The sequence below is a fragment of the Tarenaya hassleriana genome, unplaced genomic scaffold (genome assembly GCF_000463585.1).
Source record: "Tarenaya hassleriana unplaced genomic scaffold, ASM46358v1 Cleome12, whole genome shotgun sequence".
In the NCBI taxonomy this organism is placed as follows: Eukaryota; Viridiplantae; Streptophyta; class Magnoliopsida; order Brassicales; family Cleomaceae; genus Tarenaya; species Tarenaya hassleriana.
This window is the reverse complement of record NW_010962392.1, coordinates 1,231,933-1,258,379: the sequence shown is the minus strand read 5'-3', so window position 1 is coordinate 1,258,379 and position 26,447 is coordinate 1,231,933. Positions and strand designations below refer to the sequence as shown.

The 26,447-nt window shown below is 40.8% G+C and overlaps 5 protein-coding genes and 1 long non-coding RNA gene across 10 annotated transcripts; 5 read left to right on the top strand and 1 right to left on the bottom strand.

The window, feature by feature from the left end:
- The first annotated feature begins 236 nt into the window (after positions 1-236).
- Positions 237-14,414, top strand: LOC104806396 (putative cysteine-rich receptor-like protein kinase 35). The gene is made up of 9 exons (XM_010531278.1): positions 237-316; positions 379-1,297; positions 5,344-5,744; positions 5,869-6,000; positions 12,899-13,020; positions 13,129-13,339; positions 13,434-13,671; positions 13,759-13,912; positions 14,007-14,414. The coding sequence occupies exons 2-9, from the start codon at positions 792-794 to the stop codon at positions 14,325-14,327; spliced, it is 2,085 nt and encodes a 694-aa protein (XP_010529580.1). The 5' UTR covers positions 237-316; positions 379-791; the 3' UTR covers positions 14,328-14,414.
- A 431-nt stretch (positions 14,415-14,845) lies between these two features.
- On the top strand, positions 14,846-17,566 carry LOC104806395 (putative cysteine-rich receptor-like protein kinase 35). The gene is made up of 7 exons (XM_010531276.1): positions 14,846-15,762; positions 15,850-15,981; positions 16,066-16,187; positions 16,276-16,486; positions 16,568-16,805; positions 16,892-17,045; positions 17,124-17,566. Exons 1-7 carry the CDS (start codon positions 14,880-14,882, stop codon positions 17,439-17,441), a joined length of 2,058 nt encoding a protein of 685 aa, XP_010529578.1. The 5' UTR covers positions 14,846-14,879; the 3' UTR covers positions 17,442-17,566.
- A 399-nt stretch (positions 17,567-17,965) lies between these two features.
- Positions 17,966-20,294, top strand: LOC104806394 (U3 small nucleolar RNA-associated protein 18 homolog). Its single transcript, XM_010531275.2, has 2 exons — positions 17,966-18,046; positions 18,388-20,294. Exon 2 carries the CDS (start codon positions 18,405-18,407, stop codon positions 20,067-20,069), a length of 1,665 nt encoding a protein of 554 aa, XP_010529577.1. The 5' UTR covers positions 17,966-18,046; positions 18,388-18,404; the 3' UTR covers positions 20,070-20,294.
- A 246-nt stretch (positions 20,295-20,540) lies between these two features.
- Positions 20,541-23,169, top strand: LOC104806391 (cysteine-rich receptor-like protein kinase 14). Of its 3 annotated transcripts, none has more exons than XR_002023836.1 (7): positions 20,541-21,385; positions 21,453-21,587; positions 21,673-21,794; positions 21,877-22,087; positions 22,181-22,306; positions 22,515-22,668; positions 22,766-22,947. XR_002023836.1 is itself a non-coding variant. In XM_010531271.2 (7 exons), exons 1-7 carry the CDS (start codon positions 20,581-20,583, stop codon positions 22,923-22,925), a joined length of 1,845 nt encoding a protein of 614 aa, XP_010529573.1. In that variant the 5' UTR covers positions 20,541-20,580; the 3' UTR covers positions 22,926-23,010. The 3 variants fall into 3 exon arrangements, 2 of the variants coding, with proteins under 2 accessions (XP_010529573.1, XP_010529572.1); XM_010531271.2 differs by having other exon boundaries at positions 22,181-22,418; positions 22,746-23,010; XM_010531270.2 differs by having other exon boundaries at positions 20,544-21,385; positions 22,181-22,418; positions 22,766-23,169.
- Positions 23,028-23,663, bottom strand: LOC104806392. The gene is made up of 2 exons (XR_770603.1): positions 23,576-23,663; positions 23,028-23,462 (listed from the first exon to the last, which is right to left on the bottom strand). It is a non-coding gene; the product is annotated as an uncharacterized LOC104806392 (long non-coding RNA).
- LOC104806393 (cysteine-rich receptor-like protein kinase 10) lies at positions 23,584-26,420 on the top strand. Of its 3 annotated transcripts, none has more exons than XM_010531273.1 (7): positions 23,584-24,486; positions 24,640-24,771; positions 24,849-24,970; positions 25,061-25,271; positions 25,354-25,591; positions 25,685-25,838; positions 25,918-26,420. In XM_010531273.1, exons 1-7 carry the CDS (start codon positions 23,664-23,666, stop codon positions 26,248-26,250), a joined length of 2,013 nt encoding a protein of 670 aa, XP_010529575.1. In that variant the 5' UTR covers positions 23,584-23,663; the 3' UTR covers positions 26,251-26,420. The 3 variants fall into 3 exon arrangements, with proteins under 3 accessions (XP_010529575.1, XP_010529574.1, XP_010529576.1); XM_010531272.1 differs by having other exon boundaries at positions 24,634-24,771; XM_010531274.1 differs by lacking the exons at positions 25,685-25,838; positions 25,918-26,420 and having other exon boundaries at positions 24,634-24,771; positions 25,341-25,575.
- Positions 26,421-26,447: the final 27 nt, after the last annotated feature.

The following is a 26,447-nucleotide window of genomic DNA, read 5'->3' as shown; positions in this document are numbered from 1 at the left end:
ATGGTTGACTGAGTCGGCCAATGCTTATGCTCTTGGAAATTTCTTATTTCTTTTCTGACAAAGTCGACGTAGAAAATTGAGTTGATGACGTAACAGATACGCATAGAGAGAGACATACGTTCGATCCACCCACTAAAGGGTGATAATGTCTTTTTTTTTAAGGGTAAAGTTGACATTTGACAAATGGTTATAATTTTTTGTGTATCGAAGAAATTAACTGGGTCATTTCTGGTGTTTACCCCTTTGGAGCAGTTTCGTTTCAGCTGCGTTTCCAAAGATCGAAAGAGTTTCTCTTTTCTTGTAATAATTTACACAGGTAATAAATTTTTTTGCTTGATATCGTTCTGTGTTCTTAGTGATTGGAATTTGAGTTTTCAGAATGTTAGGGTTTCGTTCTCGGAGGTCAGATCGTTTGATGGGATCGAAGGAACTCCGTTTTGCGTTTGGCGGGTTGAAATGGGTTTCTGAAAACTGGGATTTATCGATTGGGTATTTGTTTGATTGCTGAGAAAATCGAGGAAAATTTGAAACTTTGAGGGAAGAAACCCAATTTTGCTCATTTGCACGTTTCGTGAAGAGAGTTTTCCCGGAATCGTTCCCTTTGAGGGAAGGAAAATCTCGCCTTGAGAGAAGAAGATGCTTGTCTGAGCTAAATTATGTTTGAATCGGTCATCGCATCGGCAAAATCTCATCCCGGTGTTTCTGGGGAAAAAAACCCTACAGAAAAGTTGCAGAGGAATTTCAATTCTCATTAAACCCACAAGATACGTAACAGATACGCATAGAGACATATGTTCATATCCCTACTCGCTTGTGATTCTAACTCAAGCATTGGTCTGATGTCCAAAATGACACAGAAGGGTTCATGGTTGTCAATCTTCTGGTTTGCCCTCTTGAGCTTTTTGGTGTTGTTTCTGCACAGCTATCGTGCCCGAACGATGCGGGGTCTTTCAGACCAAAACGGTACTTACGACGTAAACCGTGGCCTTGTTCTGTCGTATCTTCCCTCTAATGTCACAGCTCAAGGAGGATTCAACAATGCTTCGGTTGGGCAAGAACCCGATAGAGTTCATGCCTTGGGGATGTGCATCTCAGGCTCTAAGGCGGAGGATTGTTCCAAATGCATCCAGACAGAAATCAATCGAATAATAAGCAGCTGTCCTAACCAGACAGAAGCCTATTCATGGTCTGGTCAACCGACGCTTTGCCTCTTACGCTACTCCAACCATTCATTTCTTGGATCCCTCGATTTGGAGCCGAGTACCAGGCTGTTCAATACTGGAGATCTCAGATTAAAGTTAGCGGAGTTTGACAGAATATGGGAGTGTTTAGCAACTCGTATGATCGATGCAACTTCCTCCCCGTCTAAGGGTAACTACTCAGCTGAAGTAGAAAATCTACCGGATTTTCAGACTATATACGCACTAATGCTATGCATTCGAAATCTATCTCCGGGAGATTAATGCTTGTCTACGACGTAATGTCGGTGACTATGAGTCGTGCTGCCGTGGAAAACAAGGCAGTGTTGTTCCAAGACCGAGTTGCTATTTCCGATGGGATCTGTATGCATCTCCTCCACCAACTTCTCTACTATCTGCTCCTCCTTCTCCGAGGTTTAACGCCAATACAACCAAGAAGAAAGGTCAGTTCTCCAATTGCAAAACTATGACTGTTAAATACATATACATATTATATATATATATATATATTTATTCAAACTTATATATACATATATATGAACGTAAAATTATACTAATTTAATGTTTAGTTTTAAATAATTATTCGGATTATAATATTCAAAAATAGGGTCGGGCTCCACGCCTAAGGTTTTAAGCCCGTTCATGTTTCGGGCCGGACTGACCCGTAATTTTCCGAGCTTGTGTCGGGCTCGGACCGGACCATTTTGACACTACTATGTAGTTGTAAACTATTCCTATTGGTTTATATTCTCAAAAAAAAACACATAAAAATTCTTAAACTTGAAAAAATGTGGAAAACTAATTCCTAAACTTTTCACTTGATAAATTTACTCCTAAACCTACAAAATGTATCATTATAATTCCTAAATTTACAAAATATATCATTATAATTTCTAAAGTAATTTATGGATCAACGTAGTCAATGTTTTTTCCGACACCAATTAACAAGTTTGAAAATTATAATGACACATTTTATAAATTGTCAAATGAAAAATTTAGAAATTAGTTTTTCACCATTTGCAAGTTTATGAATTTTTATGGGTTTTACCCTTAAATAATCCATTGTTTATAATTCTTTTGATTCTTTATTTGTTTGTATTAATATGCTTGTACTTCTAATATTTTAATTACGTTGATTTCACAATTTAGATTTAGTATTTCTGGAGATTTTATGGTAAATGTATCATATTTTGGGAATTACTCAAAATGATCTTTTTTTCATTCATTTTCCTTTGTAATATATTGATTACGATATAATTATGGTTTGTAATCTTTGTATCTTTGATATTTTTCAAACATTCATTTTTAGGTAATCGTTGGTTTCTATTACTACTTCTCATCTCTTCCGTTTTGACGAGAAAAAACTGATGGATTTTCGTAGGGATTTTCATCATTATTGTAATCTAAGACAAATCTTTTTGTTTCGACACGATGTTTTTCTTCAGAAGAGTAGCTAATAATGTTAATAATTTTTTATGTGATCATCTAATTCTTCCATTGGATCTAGTGGAGGTTTTAATTCATAGTTTGGATTAACCAATGAGAATTATATCTTTAGTTTTGTGTTTATTCTTAAAATGTTCTTATAAATCTTTTATAGTAATGCACCTACTATGATCCAGTCGTTTAATTATTTCTTATAATTGATCTATTATACTTAGTATATATTTGTGGTTTTTCATCGTTGTTAGGTTCTATTAATTCATTCCCTTTGTTTTTTATGATAATTTCTTTTACTAGTTCTTTAGTTTTGTCAAGTTTTTTAATAATTTGAATTTGTCTATTAATATAGTTGTAATTAGTTATTTGTGTGAGCACATCTGTCGTGTTTGTTAATAGTTTCTTTAATTTAGAGAAAATTTCTTTTATGTATTTTTCTATAGTTTCTTTAACTGATTCGGTCATTTTATTATTTATTTGATATATTCTTTTAATGTTTCAGAATTTTATTTGTTTATTTATTATCTTTTCTTATAGATTGATTAATTTGTCTACTTTCTTATTTATATTTCCTCGTTCATCTTGTTGATTTTTAAAATGATTTCTCATATTTTTTTGGTACCAATTTATTTGTTTCATTAGTACATGTATGCTCAATTATTTGTACTAATTTATGTAATTGATTTTCTAAATCTATTTTATTTTTTTAAGTTATTTATGGTTCTCAAAATTTTGATAAATGATCCTATAAGAGATTATTTCAACGATTATTTCAACGATATTATTTAATGTCAATCCTATTTTTTTAGTTTATTTTCAAGATTATAATTAGTATCATTATTAAAAATGGTTCCAATATAACAACGACTTTGTTTATGAAGATTTTTTTGGTATAGTAATTACCTTTCTGAGAAAATCTTGAGAACAACTATCTTTATAGGTTAATATTAATGATAATCATTTAGTAAAATCAATTTTTCGTTATCCATAACTAATCGTTGTCTTGCTCTAATATCAGGTTAAAAAATTATCAGAGTTATTTTTTTTTAGGTTAATGAATCTGAAGATGTGTTATTTGTTCCCGGATAATTTGATTCGGGACAATTTCTTTTTTTATCCGGGACGAGTTTTATTTGATCCGGAATAATTCTTTTTAATCCCGGAGGACGAATTTTATTTGGCCAGGGGCAAGTTTCGTATTTATTATTATTTTAATTTAATATATGGTGTTTTTGTTATTATGTAGGATAGTGAAGGATATTTTGGATATTTTCAATTTTTCAAATGCTTAGAAAAAAGGTATATTTTTCTAAAATAGTGTTGAAAATCGTACACTGGTACAAATTTCTCAAAAAAGAAAAGGAAACATGTTTTAAAATTTCGTCGCGTAGAGTTTTAATTAGGGGTATTTTTATCATTCACTTATTTTTTTTAGTTTTATTTTAAATTATGGGATTCCATGGGTATGTCAGGAAGTGATTATAACACTTTTGTCGCCAAGAGAAACGACAAACAAAAAACACAAAAATGTTATAAAAACATAACCACACGTTGCTTGAATCACCTGGACCGACCATCAAGCACGGCTTTGAGACCGGTCTCCTGGGATCCCTACAGTTTGGTCGGGCTGACCTTTTCTAATTTCTTCCTGTGAATAAAAATATGTAAATGACTTGTAAGTTGTAATCATTTTTATTTTCTAATTGTGACATACGCTATTCGACTTGATCATCTATTTCGTACTTCTATAATAGAAGTAGTATTTTTTTATGTTAATTTTTGTAAAACGTTTTCATACGGATAAACTTTTATAGGGTATTGTGACACAAAATTGCATTACCTGTATGTATTTTTTTTAGAGAAATAGGCAATCATGCTCCATTGTCAACTCTGCATGCTGTTTTACGCAGGCTGTGGCTGCTGGCTGCACTACTTAATTTATGTTCGTCACTAATGGTGTACCGTTAAATATTCTCATTAAATAAAAAGGGTGGACCATGGGTTATACATTTTTATTTTATTTTATTTTTGTGAAGGAACAATTACAGATATATTGAAGATTTAGTATTCTCGTACTCAATCTGTCGATCGACAACGAGAACGGTCATATGAAGTTGCGTTGGTAAAAAATGGATAAACTTAGTATATTAATGGGTCACCATCAACCATCCATTCGTCCACTGCAATTCCACACACGAAAAAGACGTATATATACAGATCCCTCCCGGTTTCAGGTAGTAACTTGTGACACAAGCAACCACAAAATCTTGAAGATGAACCAGAGCCAGAAGAAGCCGTTTTCTTTCATCTCTTCTTTCTTCATCTGCATTGTCACTGTTCATTCGCACATATGTTTGGACACTTCAGGTTCTTTCCCACCAAACAGCGCTTACGACAGGAACCGCCGTCTCGCCCTCTCATTTCTTGCTTCTAACGTCACCGCTCGAAACGGATTCTACAACGTTTCGGTCGGTCAGGGCTCCGACAGAGTTTACGCCGTTGGAATGTGCAACCCAGGTCCTGGACCTGAGTTCTGTTCCAACTGTATCGAAGTGGAATCTGCCAAGCTAATACAGACTTGCTCGAACCATACAGAAGGGTTTGAATGGCGAACTGATGTTAATATCGCTTGCCTTGTTCGCTACTCCAGCCGTCCCTTCTTCAGATCGCTCGGCTCAAGCCCACACGTCTTGTTTTTCAATAGCGGAGAAATGAACACGAATCTAACCGAGTTTTACAGAATTTGGAAGGGACTAGTGGCTCGTGTGGTGGAGGCAGCTTCCTCGACCAACGATAACTCGTCATCGTCTAATCGTAAGTACTATGCCGTCGATATAGCCGCCACCACAGCGTTCGCGAAAGTATATACGTTGATGCAGTGCACACCGGATATATCTTCAGCGGATTGCAAGGAATGCCTGCAGAATTGTGTCAGTGACTATGAATTGTGTTGCCGTCAGAACCAAGGCGGCGCCATAGTAAGGCCGAGCTGCTTGTTCCGGTGGGATCTGTTTCCTTTCGCCGGAGCTTTTGAGAATATCATGGTTGCCCCACCGCCTTCTCGTGCCCTTTCACTGACAGATCAAGCCAACACTACCAAGAAAGGTAAGCCCTTCTACTGCAGAATTGTGGTTTAATCAAGAATTTGTGAATGATACGAATAGTAGATGATATTTATATTTTACTTTGTGTGTGTATAATGATCGTATCGACATTCGGGCAGGCGCAGAAAGCAGTGAAATCTCAAAGGGAACCATTGCGGGAATCGCTGTTCCAGCTTTAATTGTCGCCGTGGCGTTGCTTGGTCTTGCATATGTTGTCTGCTGCAGGGAAAAATCTCACATAGAAGCTGATATTCAAAGTGAGTCGTTCCTGTTTCACATCATTTCCTTACTTTGGCCGTGCTTTTGTCGCATTTTCCATATGATAACATAGACACATTTCTTGTGCAGGTGGTGTAAGAAAACGGAAGGATAGTCGTGTACCGATTCAGTCGATCTTTTCTTTGGTTGAAATCACAGTCTTCAAATACTCTGGACAATGGTCGGAAACCGGCTACCAGAGTCGGAATCGCAGATTCACAACCCAAATGCTACTCACCAAAACTGATTCACGTTTTCTTTTATGATGTTTTCTGCATCTTCATTTGTCATATAGAACCTATACTTTTATAGGATTCAAGTGGTGTTTATGCAAGAGACACAACCAATACAATGGTTATATCCTACGGTTATGTCTTTTCTCACATACACCCTTTCACCGGGTGTTTCAACCGTCATCTCCCACTCACCCGTGAAAGGTAATGACTTTTACCAGTTCTGAGTTCATACTAGCAAATGGGTCGTGTGACCACCGAATACACCTGCATGCGGGAGCTCCAAACTAGAAACCCACACAGGGCCAGAATGGAGATTCAACCTCGGGGAAAAATAAATAAATACACGATGTATTCTATACCCTAGGTTCACTTTGTCACATCGAGTCCAATATCTCTTGACCCCTCAATAAAATAAATAAAGACGATACTTAACTCCCACTACTCCATATGTATTCCCAGTTATGATAAGTACACAACAAATTATAACTGGCCGGCCGGTGAACACATATGAGTGATATGACAATACTTTACCTTCCTTTCACCCTACTACTACTTAGTTTCGAGTCGACTGCTTTCCTAGACATGCCCCAGTAGATCGAATCACTCGTGACCATAGGAAGCACACTAAAGTAGCAAACATCAACTCTACGCTTCGTAGCATAGTCAAAGTCATAAGGGTATACTCGTAAATCAATATACGATATCAAGTACTCACACAGTGATGAAGTAGGGATCCATTCACTCACTCACTTGATTGGTCATATCTCTAGCACATACACTATGAAATGTATGCTATGGTGGAGATTCTCCCTAACGGAGTGTATGTCACTCATCACCATACAGGTCCTAGTTTAGTTGCTACTCAAGCGACTAACCCGAACTCACAATATGCTTGCTCTCTATAGCATCATATAGGATCCGTACCTGGCTTCTACATAGGTTTCATGGATGGTGGAATAACATCCATGTCGGCTCCAAAACAACTCTAAGCCTCATCTAGGTTCATACCAAGGCGACATATAATGGAATAAATCGAGTTCGTCCCCCAATGACTCAATTCATTCATGTCTCATCTCTGCTCGCTCCCAGAGCATCAGAGGCGATTGCTCGTGTGAGAAAGCCAATCATAACCTATGGACATACAAATTATTATACTAGTGGTACTTTTCACGACTCAGAATAGACATCAATAATACTTTATTAAAAACTGATCGTACAATACAATAAAGTCACTGAATACATAAACATAGTTCACATCCTTCGTAATCCTAGGGATCTAACATGTCTAACGAACAAATCCCTAGCGATAGGCTTTGTGAACGGATCCGCTACCATCTCGGTAGTCGGGATGTATCTCAAGACCACTTCTTTCTGTGCCACTGCGTCTCTGACAAAATGATATCTTATGGCTATGTGTTTGGTTTTTCCATGATATTTGGGATCCTTAGAATAAGCAAGTGCAGCCATGCTGTCACTATACACGGTCACAGGGTCTGATGCTCGAACAATAACCCCTAAATTCTCTAAGAATCTCCTCAACCAAACTGCTTCCTGTACGGCTGCCGAACATGCCACATATTCTGCCTCCATCGTCGATAAGGCTATACATGACTGTTTCTTACTGCTCCACGAGATGGCACCGTTGTTCAGCAAGAAAGCATAACCAGACGTTGATTTGCGCTCATCCGGATCTCCCGCCCAGTCGGCATCGCTGAATCCTTTTAGCCGCAAATCATTTCCTTGATAGCATAACATGTAGTTTGTCGTCCCTCTAAGATATCGGAAGATCCTCTTGACTGCTTTCCAATGTGCAAGTCCAGGATTCGACTGAAACCGGCTAACAAGACCAACCGCATAACATATATCAGGTCTAGTACACATCATGGTGTACATTAGACTACCGATAGCGCTGGAGTAGGGAACTCTAGACATTTTCTCCATTTCATCTCGAGTCTTAGGACCCATATCAAGACTTAAGCTCGCATTTTTCTCAACGGGAGTTTCTATGGGTTTGCAATCGTGCATTCGGAAACGTTCAAGTATCTTCTTAATGTAAGTCTCTTGAGACAAACAAAGAAGTCTCTTCGAACGATCTCTAATAATTTTAACACCGAGCACGTAATTAGCTTCACCCAAATCTTTCATCTGGAATTTAGATGATAACCATCTTTTTGTGGCGTCAATTAGCTCCCTACTGTTTCCGGCCAACAGAATATCATCCACATACAATGAGAGTATCACAAAACTTCCATTGGACTTTTTCACATATACGCAATGGTCCTCTTCCATCATCACAAATCCATCTAATAGAATTTCTTGGTGGAATTTGAGATTCCATTGTCTGGACGCCTGCTTTAAGCCATAAATAGACCGTTTGAGCTTACAAACTTTTTGCTCTTGGCCTATGACTTCAAAGCCAACCGGCTGATCCATATATATTTCTGCATCTAAATCTCCATTGAGAAATGCAGTTTTAACATCCATTTGATGTAATTCTAAGTCCATATATGCGACAATGGCCAAAATGAGTCGAATAGAAGCAAACCTCACCACTGGTGAAAACGTTTCTTCATAATCGACCCCTTCTTTCTGCGTGTAGCCCTTAGCTACAAGACGAGCCTTATATCTTTCAATGGATCCATCCGCCTTGTATTTGACTTTGAGAACCCATTTGTTCCCAATCGTCTTACGTCCTGGCGGTAGATCAACCAAGTCCCAGACATGGTTATCTTTCATAGACTCCATTTCTTCTTCCATAGCTTTCATCCATTCTTTAGACGCTGGACCATTCAGAGCCTCATGAACCGTTGTAGGTTCTTCGCCATCTAGTGATGCTACCATAAATGATTCCCCTTCGATTTCAAATCGACGTTTAGGAATCTGACCACGATCACTTCGTCGTGGTTGAGGTACAACTGAATCCATTTCCATAGGATTATATTTAACTCGATCTATCTCTTTAGGACTAGATTCAGCTGGAACATCACTCCCACTAATCTCGAGAGGTATAGTGTTCTCCTCCTTTTCCTCAACCGATTGAAGTGATGACTCACTCAGAGGACTTTCAAGTTCATAAAACCGCGAGTCTTCTGAGACCTCTATTCGTTGAGGAAACTCATCCTCTAGGAATGTAGCATCTCGAGACTCAATTTCTGTTACACTTCCATCAGCATTTTCACCTATAAACACATAGCCTTTCGAGAGATCAGAATATCTGATAAAGATACACTTTTTCCCTCTAGGACCCAACTTCCCAAACTTATGGGACGTGATGTGTATATAGGCAGCTGATCCCCATGGTCGTAAATTACTTAACTCAGGTTTTCTACCTGTCCATAACTCATAGGGTGTGGAAGGTACAGACTTTGAGGGGACCCGATTTAAGATATACGTTGCTGTCAACAAAGCGTCACCCCAATAGGAGATAGAAATATTTGCTTGAGACATCATCGATCTTACCATGTCAAGCAAAGTTCTATTCCTTCGTTCTGCAACACCATTTTGTTGCGGAGTTCTAGGAATAGTCAACTGTCTCATTATGCCTTTTTCATCACACAGTTCTTTGAATTGACTCGATAAATATTCGCGTCCTCTATCGGTCCGAAGAGCCTTAATGCTCTTACCGAGTTGATTCTCTGCCATCTTCATAAATTTGATAAAGCAATCTAACGCTTCAGATTTATGGCGAATCAGGTATACAATACCATAACGCGAAAAATCATCGATAAAAGTGATGAAATATAAGGCACCATGTCTTGCCCTCACATTCATTGGTCCACAAATGTCAGAATGGATAAGCTCTAAAGGTGTGGTAGCCCTTTTACCAATTCCAAAAGGCTTTCTTGTGGCCTTTCCAGCTAGACAATGCTCGCAGACGGGCATTTCCGTTTTAGCGATCCGGCCTAAGAAACCTTCTCTAGCTAATCGGTTCATTCTTTCTTGCCCTATATGCCCTAGTCTAGCATGCCACTTGATGAAATCAACATTTTCATCAATACTAGAAGAAGAAGAAAAATATGAAGAATGAATCGCATTATTATTAGAAGAATCAATGTCTAATACCATAAAACCATTACATAAATAACCACACCCATAATATGTAGTTCCCAAATACAATTTAACACTTATATCAACAAACTCAAACTTGAAACCTAGACTTAGAAGGACCAATACAGAGACAAGATTTCGTCGAACTTCTGGAGCATATAAAACATCATGGAGATACAATATGCGTCCGCCTCGCATTCTCAACATGCAAGTTCCGATGCCAAGGACTTCTGCACTTGAATTGTTCCCCATATATATTCGTCTGCTTTCCGATGGAATCCGACGAAACTCTACGTAAGTGCCCCGATCTCTCGTTATGTGGTCTGTTGCTGCTGAGTCTACAGTCCACAAAGGAACAGATTCAACCAACATTACACAACTACTAACAAACAAACGAGAGGATTTAGATAGTTCGGTACGAACCTTTGCTTGAGTACACTCTCTAGCAAAATGACCCAACTGGCGACAGTTGTAACAAGTCATGTTCGTCTTGTCTTTGTTTCCTCCGCGCTTTATTTTCTTGCGCTTTGGATTCCCCTTTGATGAAGCAAACCCCTTATGGTTGAACGCTCCTCCTTTCTTTTTGCGCTTGAAACCCGATGTCTTTCGAGCACCGGATTCCATCATATAGGCCTCTCCTGCCGTTTCGGCCATGAGACGGTCTTCTTCGAGCTCAACATGACGAGCAACATCATCAAAGGTTTTGATACCATCATTATGAGTGAGGTTTACTCGCATATGTTCCCACGAACTAGGAAGTGAGCGAATAACAGCCTGCACTTGTTGCTCATCGGTCAACGCATGACCCGCAGCTCGCAACTCATTGATCATGTTCGACATTGCCGTAAGATGTTGCTTCATCGAATGATCATGACGTTTCTTATAAACATCGAACTTCATAGTGAGTTGGCGCAATCTAGTAGTGGAGGTCCCACCATATTGAATCTTGACGGCATCCCATACCGCCATGGCTGAACGGTGCTTCTCAAAACGCAGCATTATGTCATTTCGCATACTGCTCAGCAACACTATGCGAGCGACACGATCTTGTCGTTTCCAAGTCTTATAGGCCGCTTGGTCACGAGTATGCTGCTCAGTGGCTCCTTCCCCAGTCTCTACTATTTGAGGTTCTGCCATTTGAGTTGTGATGTGCTCCAGCAAATCTTGCTCCTCAAGGAGATACTGAATTTTTCGATGCCAAACATCGTAATTCTTATCATTCAGTTTGTCTCCTTGATTGAGGTCAGCAATTATGGTCTTACTTGTAGCCATCACACACTACACAGAGACAAGTGCACAGAAATTAACCACTAGTATAAACTCATTTCTGATCAATCTTTAACTAATTAATAATGACCAAACATCTACATGGAATCGAAAAAAATGTTAAACACTCAATCATCTCCCATTATTAATCACCATCAATTAATTCAAAATGACCGAAATTTTAATTTAGGCAAGAACTTCATCTACAAACCTAAATTTTTCCACGGTTCGGTAATGTTCACGATGCGAATAATCGAGACGAAGTATTGAAGAAATAACTATCAATACGAATAAACATCATATTACAGTATTATTTTCTTAAAAAAACTGTATATTTGCTAATTGATTCATTCAAACTCATGCATGTCATACATGTTCCAAATCTCAAAACTGATGCATTAAACCAAGTACGCAAAAAAAATTACGACACATGTACTAAGTTTATTCAAAGGCATACTGTGCATGCTAGCCGTATATACATGTGTCACTCAAACACGCATACTTTTATTTTATTTAACCTTTTTTTTATCTATTATATATTTATACATATATTATGCACATATTACACTTCTAAATGTACGTGCATACGTCTGAGTGCAAACTTTCAAAAAAAAATGAAACATGCAGCCCATTAAAAAAAATGACGGCCCATTATAGTATTTAAAAAAAATGGGAACAATTAATCTTATGAACATTAGCGCTGGCCCAACTTGGAAAAATTGGAAAAAATTTAGGGTTTCCAAAAAAAACGGTGCCTTCCTCTTTCTCTTTCGTGTCTCTTATGTTTGCTCTCTGCCTCTCAATCGCCATTGCAAATCACCAGTAGTCACCGAAAAAAAACCGATGAATATTGCGAAAGAGAGCCGTGACTGTCGGATCCTCATCATAATCCGACGAGATTCACAATTTTCTCGAAGACAGGAAGATGAGAATCGAGACACACAGAACGAACGAATACAGAGAATAGAGGCAGAAACACAGAACCACCGAAGACAGAAAATCAACCATTGATGCTCTGATACCAATGTAAGAAAACGGAAGGATAGTCGTGTACCGATTCAGTCGATCTTTTCTTTGGTTGAAATCACAGTCTTCAAATACTCTGGACGATGGTCGGAAACCGGCTACCAGAGTCGGAATCGCAGATTCACAACCCAAATGCTACTCACCAAAACTGATTCACGTTTTCTTTTATGATGTTTTCTGCATCTTCATTTGTCATATAGAACCTATACTTTTATAGGATTCAAGCGGTGTTTATGCAAGAGACACAACCGGTACAATGGTTATATCCTACGGTTATGTCTTTTCTCACATACACCCTTTCACCGGGTGTTTCAACCGTCAGGTGGTGATGATATCGCATCTAGACACTCGCTGCAATTTGATTTCAAGACAATTGAAGCTGCAACAAATAGATTTTCGGACAGCAACAAGATCGGTCAAGGTGGATTTGGTAAAGTTTACAAGGTACACTGGTATAGTTTCATTATAGCATGAGTTTTTATGTATGTTGAGAGTTTGCATCAACATATATATTCAGACGGACAGTGTGATGAGATTAAATTGACTTTATAGGGTATGCTTCCAGACGGGACAGAAGTTGCGGTGAAGAGGCTGGCCAAGAACTCAAGACAAGGTTCACGTGAGTTCAAGAACGAGGTTGTTTTTGTAGCAAAGCTTCAACATAGAAATCTTGTTAGACTTCTCGGGTTTTGCTTGGAAAAAGAAGAAAGGATACTTGTCTACGAGTTTGTACCCAACAAAAGCCTCGATTCTTTTCTGTTCGGTAAGTTGAACTCAGCTCACGTGATACATATGTTTGAATTGTTGTACATGATCATTCCCTAGCCGTTGTCAAAACTCGGGCTAGTGATATGCAGACCCTTCGAGACGAGATCATTTGGATTGGGCAAAACGGTACAAGATCATCAGAGAGATTGCTAAAGGAATTCTATATCTTCATCAAGATTCAAGACTCACAGTCATACATCGTGATCTCAAAGCAAGCAACATTCTCCTGGACGCGGATCTAAGCCCCAAAATCGCAGATTTTGGCATGGCGAGGATCTTGGGAGTGGACCAAAGCCGAGCTGAAACAAGTCGAATAGTTGGAACCTAGTGAGTGATTTTGCCTTTTCCTATGTGACCTAAGTTTGATAAACCCCTTTGCTACTATTTCACTCGTTACTTTGTTCTATTTTCCAGCGGTTATATGTCTCCAGAGTACGCAATGCACGGTCATTTCTCCCAAAAATCTGATGTCTATAGCTTCGGAGTTTTGGCTCTGGAGATTATTAATGGCAAAGTGAATAGCAGCTTCTATGGAACGGAAGATACTCCGGGCAATTTGGTCACACATGTAACCATATATAACCAAGTTTCGATATTTTGATCTCTTATAACGTTGATATATACGGGTTATATGAATATCGATTGATTTATTCCAATGTTAGGTTTGGAGACTTTGGAGAGATGGGTCACTCTTAGAACTCGTGGATCCTGCATTTGGAGAGATTTATCATACTGACGAAGTTACCAGATGCATCCATATCGCGTTACTTTGCGTTCAGAATGATCCTACGCATCGTCCAACTATGTCGGCAATCATAATGATGCTCACTTGTAACACAATCGGTTTACCCGTTCCACATCGACCGGGATTTTTCTTGCAAAGTAGACGCGATCGAGAGGCAGAAGCCGAGGGCTTGGTGTCTGGTCTATCTATTCCTGGTTCCATTGATGATGGATCCATCACTTTTTTAGATCCTCGTTGAACATTACATTCTCCTTGTGTTTTTGATGAATTAAACTATTTTTTCTTCGGGAGACCGTTGACCGTTAAACTTCTGTTATTTTACCGTTGGGGGAACTCTTTCTGGTTAAAATTTTGTGATCAATAAAATAAATTCATATGAATAAACCGGAAAATTATGGAATCGTTGCATTCACAAACCGGTTGATTTGTGCAAGCCAAATCGGTTTATATTCTAAACCGTTGGTGCATTAACCAAACCGGTTTATATCCTATGATTCTCATGTGGACCAATTAAATCTTCAGACCAGTTCAGACCAGTTGGTAATAATTTTCTTGGAGAAATTACAAGGTCATGGTTGACTTTGAGTCGATCAATGCTTATGCTCTTGGAAATTTCTTATTTATTAATTTTTTTGACAAAGTCGACGTAGAAAATTCATTTGAGGAGTGGATGACGACTGATGGGTCACCTCACCTTGAAACCTCTCTGGCCACGGAAAGTTGCAGGGAAATTTCAATTCCCATTAAACCTACAAGATACGTAACAGATACGCAGATACTGTATAGACATATGTTCATCTCCCTCCCCGCTTGTGATTCTAACTCAACCATTGGTCTGATGTCCAAAATGGCACAGAAGAGTTCATTGTTGCCAACCTTCTGGTTTGCCCTCTTGAGCTTTGGTGTTGTTTCTGCACAGCTATCGTGTCCGAACGATGCCGGGTCTTTCAGACCAAACGGTACTTACGACGTAAACCGTCGCCTTGTCCTGTCGTATCTTCCCTTTAATGTCACAGCTCAAGGAGGATTCTACAACGCTTCGGTTGGGCAAGAACCCGATAGAGTTCATGCCTTGGGGATGTGCATCCCAGAGGCTAAGGCCGAGGATTGTTCCAAATGCATCCAGACAGAAATCGATCGAGTACTAAGCAACTGTCCTAACCAGACACAAGCCTATTCATGGTCTGGAGAACCGACGCTTTGTCTCTTACGCTATTCCAACCGTTCATTCCTTGGATCCCTCGATTTGGAGCCGACTGTTAGGCTGTTCAATACTGGAGATCTCAGATTAAATTTAACCGAGTTTGATAGAATATGGGAGGATTTAGCAACTCGAATGATTGCCGCAGCTTCCTCCCCGTCTAAGGGTAACTACTACTCGGCTGAAGTAGAAGACCTAACGGGTTTTCAGACCATATACGCACTAATGCAATGCATTCCATATCTATCTCCGGGAGATTGTAACGCTTGTCTAAGGCGAAATGTCGGTGACTATGAGTCATGCTGCCGTGGAAAGCAAGGCGGCGTTGTTTCAAGACCGAGCTGCTATTTCCGATGGGATCTGTATCCATATTCCAAAGCCTTCGAAAACATTACATCAGCATCCCCTCCACCACCTTCTCTACCATCTCCGCCTCCTTCTCCAAGGTTTAACGCCAACACAACCAAGAAAGGTTAGCCCTCCGACTGCAGAACTATGACGGTTAAAGAAACGTTGTGGAAAATTTTGACGTAATTTTTGATAAATCGTGTTTATGCAGATGATAAAACGACTTCAACGGGAACTATAGTTGCAACTGTTGTTCCCACTGTTATTGTCATCTTGGTGTTGCTTGCTTTGGGGTTTGCTGTATGTTGGAGGAGAAAATCACACAGAGCAATTGAACTTGAAAGTGAGCATCTCCCTTTTAAGGAAGACTATTCAGATAATGGTTATGATTAAGGTTCCACTGGTAAGCAATGCTTTTAATCTGCAGCTGAAGGTGATATTTCAACTACCCACTTGCTACAATTGGACGTGAAGACTATCGAAGCAGCAACAAACAGATTTTCAGAGAGTAACAAGCTAGGTGAAGGTGGATTTGGTGAAGTTTACAAGGCACAACTTCTTTGGCTGCTTGATCTTTTCCTCTACAAAAATTGAATCAACAACACAATCGAATAAGCGGATCCGTCATATTTTGTAGGGTACGCTTCCGAATGGAACCCAAGTTGCAGTGAAGAGGCTGTCGAAAACTTCAAGCCAAGGTGCAAGAGAGTTTAAGAATGAGGCTGTTCTCGTAGCAAAACTTCAGCATAGAAACTTGGTTAGGCTTCTCGGGTTTTGTGTTGAAGGGGAAGAAAAATTGCTCGTCTATGAGTTTGTACCCAACAAAAGCCTGGATTACTTCCTGTTTGGTATGTTGCTTTTCGGTAATCTTGAAACCTGGATTGTGAATCTGGTAGCTAATAATGGTCAACGTATGGATGTGAATGCAGATGCTGCGAAGCAAGGACTACTAGACTGGACGATACGGTACAGGATTATTGAAGGGATTGCTCGAGGAATTCTGTATCTTCATCAAGATTCACGGCTCACAATCATACACCGTGATCTCAAAGCGAGTAACATTCTATTAGATGCTGACATGAACCCGAAGATTGCAGATTTCGGAATGGCGAGGATATTTGGAGTGGACCAAACTCAAGCCAATACAGGAAGAATCGTCGGGACATAGTAAATCTTTCCTTTCTTTTGTCAACAAACTGCATTTGTCTTTGCCTTTTGTTGCCTGAAAACTGAAAGTTAGCTTTATGTTTCAGCGGCTACATATCTCCCGAGTATGCGATGCATGGCCGATTCTCCATGAAATCTGATGTCTACAGCTTTGGTGTCCTAGTTCTGGAGATTATAAGCGGCAAGAAGAACAGCAGTTTCAATGGGACAGAGGACGCGGCCGAAAATTTAGTAACAAGAGTGAGTGTGGAGAACTGAGCAAGTGAACAGAGGTTAAGAGTATTGAATAACTAACTGTTTGATCTCTCTCTATGGCAGGCTTGGAGGGTATGGAGAAACGGGTCTCCATTAGAGCTTGTAGATCCGACCCTCGGGGAGAATTATCAGAGAGATGAAGCAATTAGATGCATCCACATCGGTCTGCTATGTGTTCAGGAGAATCCGACGGATCGACCAACGTTGCCAATGATCATGCTGATGCTCACAAGCAACACAATCACACTTCCGGTGCCTCACCCACCTGGCTTTTTCTTGCAAAGTGGACAAGATCTGAGTTCAGTTTCAGAGTCTAGTACAAGCAAGTCTGTTCCTTGTTCGGTCGATGATTCATCCTTCACTGATCTTTATCCTCGTTGAATATGTCCTTCTCCTTGTGTACCGAACCATTCATCTTGTTCGGTGTCTTGATGTCCGCACACGTCTGGTATGAGACGCGAGCATGTTGCTTGTACTGAAGATTATCAGTTCTTTAGGGATATTAAACCGACTTAATATCTAAAATTTTAAGGGCAAATGCCATTAAAAACTTCACAAACCTGTCAAATGGTGGAAAACAAATTCTTAAATTTTTTACTTAACAAATTAATTCACCAATTTGTAAACAGTGTCCACCGGCGATGTCATATACTACTGCAACATAACCAATTTTTTTTTTTTTTTTAATGAGACTTACCTTTTCGATTAGGGTTACGTTTTTTTTCTTTTAAAATTGTTTTCAAAGGCGGAGATTAAATCGACTGAAATTTAATAATTATGAAATACGTAAACTAAATATGAGAGGGCCCATTCAAGCCCATTTAGGAGAACCCAAACGAAAAAAATCGTGTATGGGCCCATTGAAGCCCATTTAAGAAGAGATTTATGGATTAAGACCGCGTTCTAGTTCTAGGTTTCTTCATGCTTTGGAGCGGCCGAAAGTGTTCTTACAGTGGTCGTCTCGTCACCTTCGCCGAGAATCCCAGGTATGTCTGATTCTCTCTCTCTTCTCCCCGAACAACTGAGAAACTTCAGCACTGCCGGAGCCTCCGGCTAGTCGAATGCTCTAGCCGAGGGCCTCTGTGTGTTTCTCCAACGCCTCGCCCCTCCCTCTTGAACCACCAGAGATTTAGGGCTTTTGTTTTGGGATTTGTAGATAAGCAATTGTCGGGGGAAAATGTATTGCTTTTTTTGGTAGAACATATGGAAAGGGTTGTAGTAGTGAATTCGATTGTAGACAAATTGAGTATTTTGAATCGATTTCAACATTGTTGTTTTGCTCCGATGTTTGTGGTTATCTATCTTAAAAGATATTGTTTTGTTGCAGCTGTGGAATTTGTCAGGATGAGCTTGTTATCTCAGAATGTCCTTACAAGTACAACGGGCAAGGGTAAAAGGGAGGACCATGATGAGCTCGACAGAGATACCCAGGATGGAAAAGGAATCGAGATCAATGATGACTCGAGGGCAAAGAGGAGAAAGAAAGAAAAGGAGAAGCAAAGAGAATCTGAACAGCGTGAAATGAATAAGCTCGAGAATTTATTGTTTGGATCCCTTTACTCCCCTGTCGAGTTTGGGAAGGATGATGGTGGAAACGGTTTTCATGACTGTGCCGATGATTCAGCTTTGTTTTCCTTAGACAGTTCTGCTTTTAGGAAACCATCCGACTATGAGGATGAGGATGAAGAAGAAGATTATGGTGATGATAAAGTTCGACAGAAGGGAGATCAACAGAAGAAAGCTGCATGGGTGGATGAAGAAGAGGAACAAATAAACATAGATATAGCTAAAGTTAACCGTCTGAGGAAGCTGAGGAAAGAAGAAAACGAGGGCTTGATTTCTGCTTCAGAGTACGTTTCGAGATTGAGGGCTCATCATGCTAAGTTAAACCCTGGAACAGATTGGGCTACTACGGGTGATTTGACCGACGGAACTGTTTCAGATGACGAGTCATCGGATGATGAAGATGGTGCTCACAAAGGAGTTGATGATGTTCTCCGAACAAATGGAGAACTCGTGGTGAAGAATGGTGCCAGACTCTTACCTGGAGTTCTCGAGTACTCAAAACTGGTGGATGCAAACTATGCAGATCCTTCGAACGGTCCGATAAACTCTGTCCAGTTCCATCAAAATGCCCAGCTTCTTCTCACTGCTGGATTGGATCGACGGTTAAGTTTTTTCCAGATCGACGGTAAAAGGAACACCAAGATCCAGAGTATTTTTCTCGAGGATTGTCCCATTCGCAAGGCGGCCTTCTTGCCCAATGGTTCTCAGGTCATTGTCTCCGGAAGAAGAAAGTTCTTTTATAGCTTTGATCTGGTGAAAGCGAAATTTGACAAAATTGGGCCTTTGGTTGGTAGAGAGGAGAAAAGCCTGGAAAGTTTTGAGGTCTCACCGGACTCTAACACCATAGCTTTCATGGGCAACGATGGTTTTATCTTACTTGTGTCCTCGAAAACAAAAGAGCTTATCGGAACCCTAAAGATGAACGGTTCGGTACGGTCTTTAGCTTTCACGGGCGATGGAAAAGAGTTGGTTAGCTCAGGAGGTGATGGCGAAATCTATCACTGGGATCTACGAACGATGAAATGCTTCCACAAAGCTGTTGATGAAGGCAGCATTTGTGGCAGTTGTCTCGACACTTCTCCAAATGGTGATTTCTTTGCCTCAGGTTCAGACCCCGGGGTCGTGAACATTTACAAGAGGTTGGAGTTTCTGGGAGGCAAGACAAAGCCGATAAAGACAGTGGAGAATCTCTCCACGAAAATAGATTTCCTCAAGTTCAACCATGATGCTCAAATTCTAGCTATCGTCTCGACGATGAAGAGAAACAGTATGAAGTTGGTTCATGTTCCATCTCTAACAGTGTTCTCAAACTGGCCGCCTCCAAACTCTTCGCTTCATTACCCTCGCTGTCTGGATTTCAGTCCCGGAGGTGGTTTCATGGCAGTGGGTAATGCTGCCGGGAAAGTTTTGCTGTACAAACTGCACCATTACCAGCATGCATAAGCTCTTTTTTGGCAGATCAAACTGAGTAGTTTCGTGTTGTTTATCATTCCTATTTCGGGTTTTTCTTTATGGTTGTAGATTTAGAATTGTCGTGTACGAGAGTTCATGGAAATTTTGGTTTTCAATTGCAGCTCTTAAGATTTTATCTTGCTAAATGATTTGCGTAGACATTGTTCTGTTGCTTATACTTTCATTTTCCAGACACCTCGTGGTCCTCTTTGTTTTTGTTTTTTTTTTTTTTTTGGTTTGATTTCCTGTAAATCTGAGGAGTAGACTGAGTGGAAATCTTGGGACCAGTTCAGATCCCCAAGTTGTCTGTATTCATTGACGATGACTTAAAGACTTTTGACTTTTCACGCACTCACTCAGCATAGGTTGATAATGTCTGATGGGTCATCTCCATCCACACCTTCACCCGCTGCAATTTTCTGAGAAATTTCTGTCGCCATTAAACTTGTAAGCTTTGGAATAGTTAATTCATATATCATATACTTTGTTTGTATAATATTTGATGATGGAATCTAAGATTTTTTGCCTTCTGATCTTGCTCTTCCACCTCATACCCTTTGGTGTTTCTTCTGAAGAAGTGTGTTCAGACACTGCAGGTTCTTTTAGGCCGAACAGCCCTTACGACAGGAATCGTCGTCTTGGTCTGTCTTATCTTCCGTACAATGTCACTCCTCAAGCCGGCTTCTATAACACGTCGGTTGGCCACGGACCCGATAGAGTATATGTGGTCGGGAAGTGCATCCGACACTCTGAAGCAGAAGATTGTTCTGGTTGTCTCAAGGCGGCCTCCGATGAGATACTAAGCAAATGCCCAAACCAAACAGAAGCCTTTTTGTGGCCATACTATCCGGCCCTTTGTCTCATACGCTACTCTAACCGCTCGTTTTTCGGATCCCTTGACTTGGAGCCTAGTCGTGTACTGTACTTTCGGGATTTTGGAAAGAATTTAACGGAGGTGGATTCCGTTTGGGAGGAACTAACACTACGTGCGATAGCTGCAGCTTCCTCGGATGAGAACTATTATGCGGCTGATGTAGCCGCCTTCAAACCCTTCGAATATATATATACATTAATGCTATGTACTCCTGATATATCTCCAGGAAATTGTCGTGCCTGCCTGCGAAAAAGCGTCGATGACTTTCGGACATGCTGCTACGGGGATCAAGGAGCCATAGTTGGAAAGCCAAGCTGCTATTTCCGGTGGGGTTTGCATCCGTTCTTTGGAGCTTTTCAGAATATCTCGTTGGCCCCTCCGACGCCTTCTCTTACACCTTCACCAGGCATTGTGGCCAACACGACGAAGAAAGGTGAGTCCTTTAGCTGCAAACTATGATTGCGAAGAAAGGGCGTGAACTGGATTTGTGCTTGGTGCAGGAGGCGAAACCATGTCAAATCGATCTATAGTTTGGATCGTCGTCGTTCCGACTGTCATTGCCGTCTCGATATTGGTTGCTCTAGGATTTGCTGTTTACTGCAGGAGAAAATCTCATCAAGCAGCTGATATTCAAAGTGTGTTGCTGCGTTGTTCCGCCATTTCCTTTTCGCCTTCTTTTCCGTTGGATTCTTCGGGGTAATAATCCGCTTTCACTCGCAGGTGGTGACGATGTCATGAATCTACCGTCTCTGCAGTTCGATTTCAAGACAATTGAAGCTGCGACAGATAATTTCTCGGGGAGAAACATGATCGGTCGAGGGGGATTCGGAGAGGTTTACAAGGTACAGTTTCTTTCAAATCTTCATCTGTTATTTCCTTAGCAACATGACTTGTCACTGAGAGTTTGAATCATACTATTTGTAGGGTGAGCTTCCAAACGGAATAGAGGTTGCAGTGAAGAAGTTGGCAAAAACATCAAGACAAGGTGCACAAGAGTTCAAGACCGAGGCCGTACTTGTCGCAAAGCTTCAACATAGAAATCTGGTTAGGCTTCTTGGATTTTGTGTTGAAGGAGAAGAGAAGATACTCGTTTACGAGTTCGTTCCCAACAAAAGCCTCGACCATTTCTTGTTTGGTATGTTTGAAGAGTTCTAGTCATCATTCTTTCGCCGTGCCCGGAACCTCAATTGTTAATCATGTAGCCTATGAACTATATATCGATGTGTAGACCCGAGAAAGAAGGCTGAGTTAGACTGGGCGAAACGGTACAAGATTATTGGAGGGATTGCTCGGGCAATTCTTTATCTCCATGAAGATTCACGGTTTACGGTCATACACCGTGACCTCAAAGCGGGTAATGTTCTCCTAGACACTGACATGAACCCAAAAATTGCGGATTTTGGCATGGCGAGGATTTTTGGGATGGACCAAACTCGAGCCCATACAAAAAAGATAGCTGGAACATAGTAAACATACACTTTTGCCCTTTGAATTCCTACGAACTGAAACTTGACAAACCTCTTGTCCTCGGTATATTCAAGGAAGTTTGTTGTATGTTTCAGCGGATATATGCCTCCAGAGTACGCGATGCACGGCCAATTCTCCGTGAAATCCGATGTTTATAGCTTTGGAGTCTTACTTTTGGAGATCGTAAGCGGGAAGATGAATAACAGTTTCTACGAAACGGATGGTACAAGCCGGAATCTGGTCACACATGTGAGTATAGTGAGCTTCGATCAAGATTTGAACTACTTATTGCGGAATGATACTGTGTTTTCTGTTGAACGAAATAGCATATTTATACATGCCATAGGCTTGGAGGCTTTGGCGAAATGGATCGCCTCTGGAACTCGTGGATCGAACCTTGGACGGGAATTATGAGAGTGACGAAGTCGTCAGATGCATCAATATCGCCCTACTCTGTGTTCAAGAAGATCCGGTGGATCGCCCAACACTGTCAACAATCATCTTGATACTCACTAGAAAGAGAATCGCTCTACCTGTGCCCCGAAAACCGGGATTTTTCTTCCAGAGTAGCCGAGATGAAGACGGAGTAGCATGCCCGAGTTCATCTATTTCTTGTTCTGTGGATGCCAATTCGATTACCGATTTGGATCCTCGTTGAGGATGATGATGATGATGATTTCCTCATACCCAGATCCATTTTTTTTCCTTACATGTTACTTGTTTCCGGTCTATCTGTTGGTTCCATTTTTAGATTTTGGTGTAATGAGCGACGAGCAGACGTATCTTATTGCAGGTAGTATATAACACACACACATATATACATACACGTCATGTAACTGTTCTGCAACTTATGATATTTCTGACATAAAACTGATAGAAGACAACTTTTTATCTGACAAACGTAACTGATCGATGCCTGTTTTTCATTCGGACGCCGACTGAGAGTGCCCTTCACGGTGAAGATGACGGACTTCCGGCGAGAGATCTCTACGGCAGAGGAAAAGTCCGGTGGCCCTGTCGGTGGTTCGGTCCACGGTGGCGTTCTGGAATCCGAATTTGATCATTAATATTCATTTCATAATCAAAGAAAAAAAAAGGGTCAACCCTTCACTAATAATCTGAAATCTCTATGAAAGTTCTTTTGGGGACCACTTACTTGATTTGACTTCACTTACGAATCGATTCAGAATTTGTGAAGAGAAAGATCATCTCAGAGTTCATGCCATCCGAAAACGCAGAGAATTATGGAATTGAATCTGCCTGGTAACGCCAGTTTTGTGTCGTTTCTTATAAAGGTCGTCGTCGTCATGATCATCATAAGCTTCAGGGCCTGTGGACAAGATCCTACATACATATACCACATATGTCCGAACACGACAACTTATACAAGGAACGACTCCTACTTCACCAATCTCGAAACCCTTTTGACCACTTTTTCGTCCAACGATGTAACCTACTACTCCACCGGATTCCAGAACATCCCTGCAGGGCAGAGCCCCGACATGGTCATCGGACTATTCCTCTGCCGCGGAGACATCTCACCGGAAGTCTGCCGTGGTTGTGTGGCCTTTGCCGCCAACGACACTCTGCGTCGCTGCCCGAATGAGAAAGAGGCGTTGATCTGGTACGACGAGTGTATTCTAAGGTACTCTGACAGAAACATTCTCTTGGTCCCTGCAACGGACAGTGGGATAATCTTGATGAACACCCAGAACATTTCGGCTAGCCAAAGAGACCGGTTCAACGATTTGCTCTTCTCAACGATGGAACAGGCTGTTGATGAGGCCTTGAATAGTTCCAGAAAGTTCTCCACGGTGCAGGTGGAGTTTACAAAGTCGGAGAAGCTGTACACTCTAGTTCAGTGCACTCCTGATCTTACAAGACAGGATTGTGAAAGCTGTATGCGAAAATCCATAAATGAATTACCTCGTGGTATGCTTGGGGGAAGAGTTCTTCTTCCGAGTTGTTACTCAAGGTACGAGCTTTACCCATTCTCCAATGGAAGCCGGATTCCAACTCCTCCGCCGCCACCGCCGATGTCAGCTCCCCCACCTCCGCCACCGCCAGGTCAGAGGAACTATGTTTCCTTCCTTCATTTTCTCATTTCATATAGAATCTTGGCTGGTTTTCTTTGGAGATTTTGTATTTTCGTGTTGTATATGATTCGAAGGAAAACTTGGGACTAATGCGTTGTTGTATATGATTTGAATGAAGGGAAAGGTAGGAATTCTTCTGTGGTAGTCATCGCAGTTGTTGTGCCGATTGCTGTTGCAGTTGCACTTTCCATAGCTGGTTATTGCTTCCTAGCAAATAGAGGAAGGGGGACTTATGGTAGAGCAACTGCTGATGACGGTAACGATATCCGTTGATTAACACTTATTATGATCCTCCCTATCCATAAAGCACAACACTTCATTTCCATTCTGCAGGTGGTGATGATATTACGACCTCAGGCTCACTACAGTTCGACTTTAGAACAATTGAAGCCGCAACAGATCATTTCTCAAAGAGCAACAGGCTCGGTCAAGGTGGATTTGGTGAAGTTTTCAAGGTATAAGGGCTTCAAAGGAACGATTTCTTACTTCTCATAGCAGATTTAACTCACATATGGGACATACTGTCTGGTTTATAACACTGGCAGGGTACGTTACCAAACGGGACACAAGTTGCAGTGAAGAGGCTGTCAAAGACATCGAACCAAGGTGAAGACGAGTTCAAGAACGAGGTTGTTCTTGTTGCAAAGCTTCAGCACAGAAATCTGGTCAGGCTTCTCGGTTTCTGCACAGAAGGAGAAGAAAAGATACTTGTCTTCGAGTTTGTGCCCAACAAAAGCCTCGACTATTTTCTCTTTGGTCTGTTGCACTCGGTACCTTGGTTGAATTTCTTGAATGCACAACAATCCTTTAAATTTTTTTTTGAAGCTAACGAATGCAGACACTACAAGGCAAAGCCAGTTGGATTGGCGCACACGGTACAAGATCATTGGAGGGATTACTCGAGGAATCCTTTATCTCCATCAAGATTCACGCCTCACAATCATACACCGCGACCTCAAAGCAAGTAACATTCTCATAGACGCTGATATGAACCCGAAAATTGCAGACTTTGGAATGGCGAGGATTTTTGGGATGGACCAAACCGAAGCAAACACAAAAAGGGTAGTTGGAACCTAGTAAGTCCGTTCTTTAATGGCATATAACCAGCGGTTTGCGTTAACTAAGATCGTTCTCTATAAACTCAAGAGGTATCTATCTATATGGTTCAGCGGTTACATGTCACCAGAGTATGCAATGTATGGTCAATTCTCCATGAAATCCGATGTATACAGTTTTGGAGTCTTAGTTCTGGAGATCATAAGCGGCAAGAAGAACAGCAACTTCTACCAAATGGACGATACCGTCGACAACTTGGTCACATATGTGAGTATTGTCGATCATCAAACTCCTTTTTCCGAAAATATTACCCTTTTGAATACGAATCGTTTAACGCCCGGTTTAGGCTTGGAGGCAGTGGAGCAGTGGCTCACCGCTCGAACTCGTGGACCCGATTATTGGAGAGAATTACCCGAAGGAGGAAGCCATTAGATGCATACATTTGGGTCTATTATGCGTTCAAGAAGATCCCGCTAAGCGTCCAACGTTGTCGACCATCCACCAGATGCTCACGAATTTCTCGATCTGTCTTCCGATGCCTCAGGAACCGGGATTTTTCTTCGGAAGTAGACAAGTTCCGGACCGAGCGGCTAACGGACCGGGGACGGATAAATCTGCAAACAACTCTATTCTTTGCTCTATTGATGGTGCATCCATTACCGAGTTAGGGCCTCGTTGAAGACATGAGCTCTCTTCATGTGTTGCAGTTTCATTGATGCATCTCCCAATGCAACATGTTCGTTAATTCTGAATTTCATACCTTGAGCCTGACACGTGTCAAATTATAAGATAAGATTCTTGTTGTTATTGTTATTAATCACAGAACAGAATTTAAATAGACAATGTAAACTTTACGGGCCGAAGATGGCCCAAAAT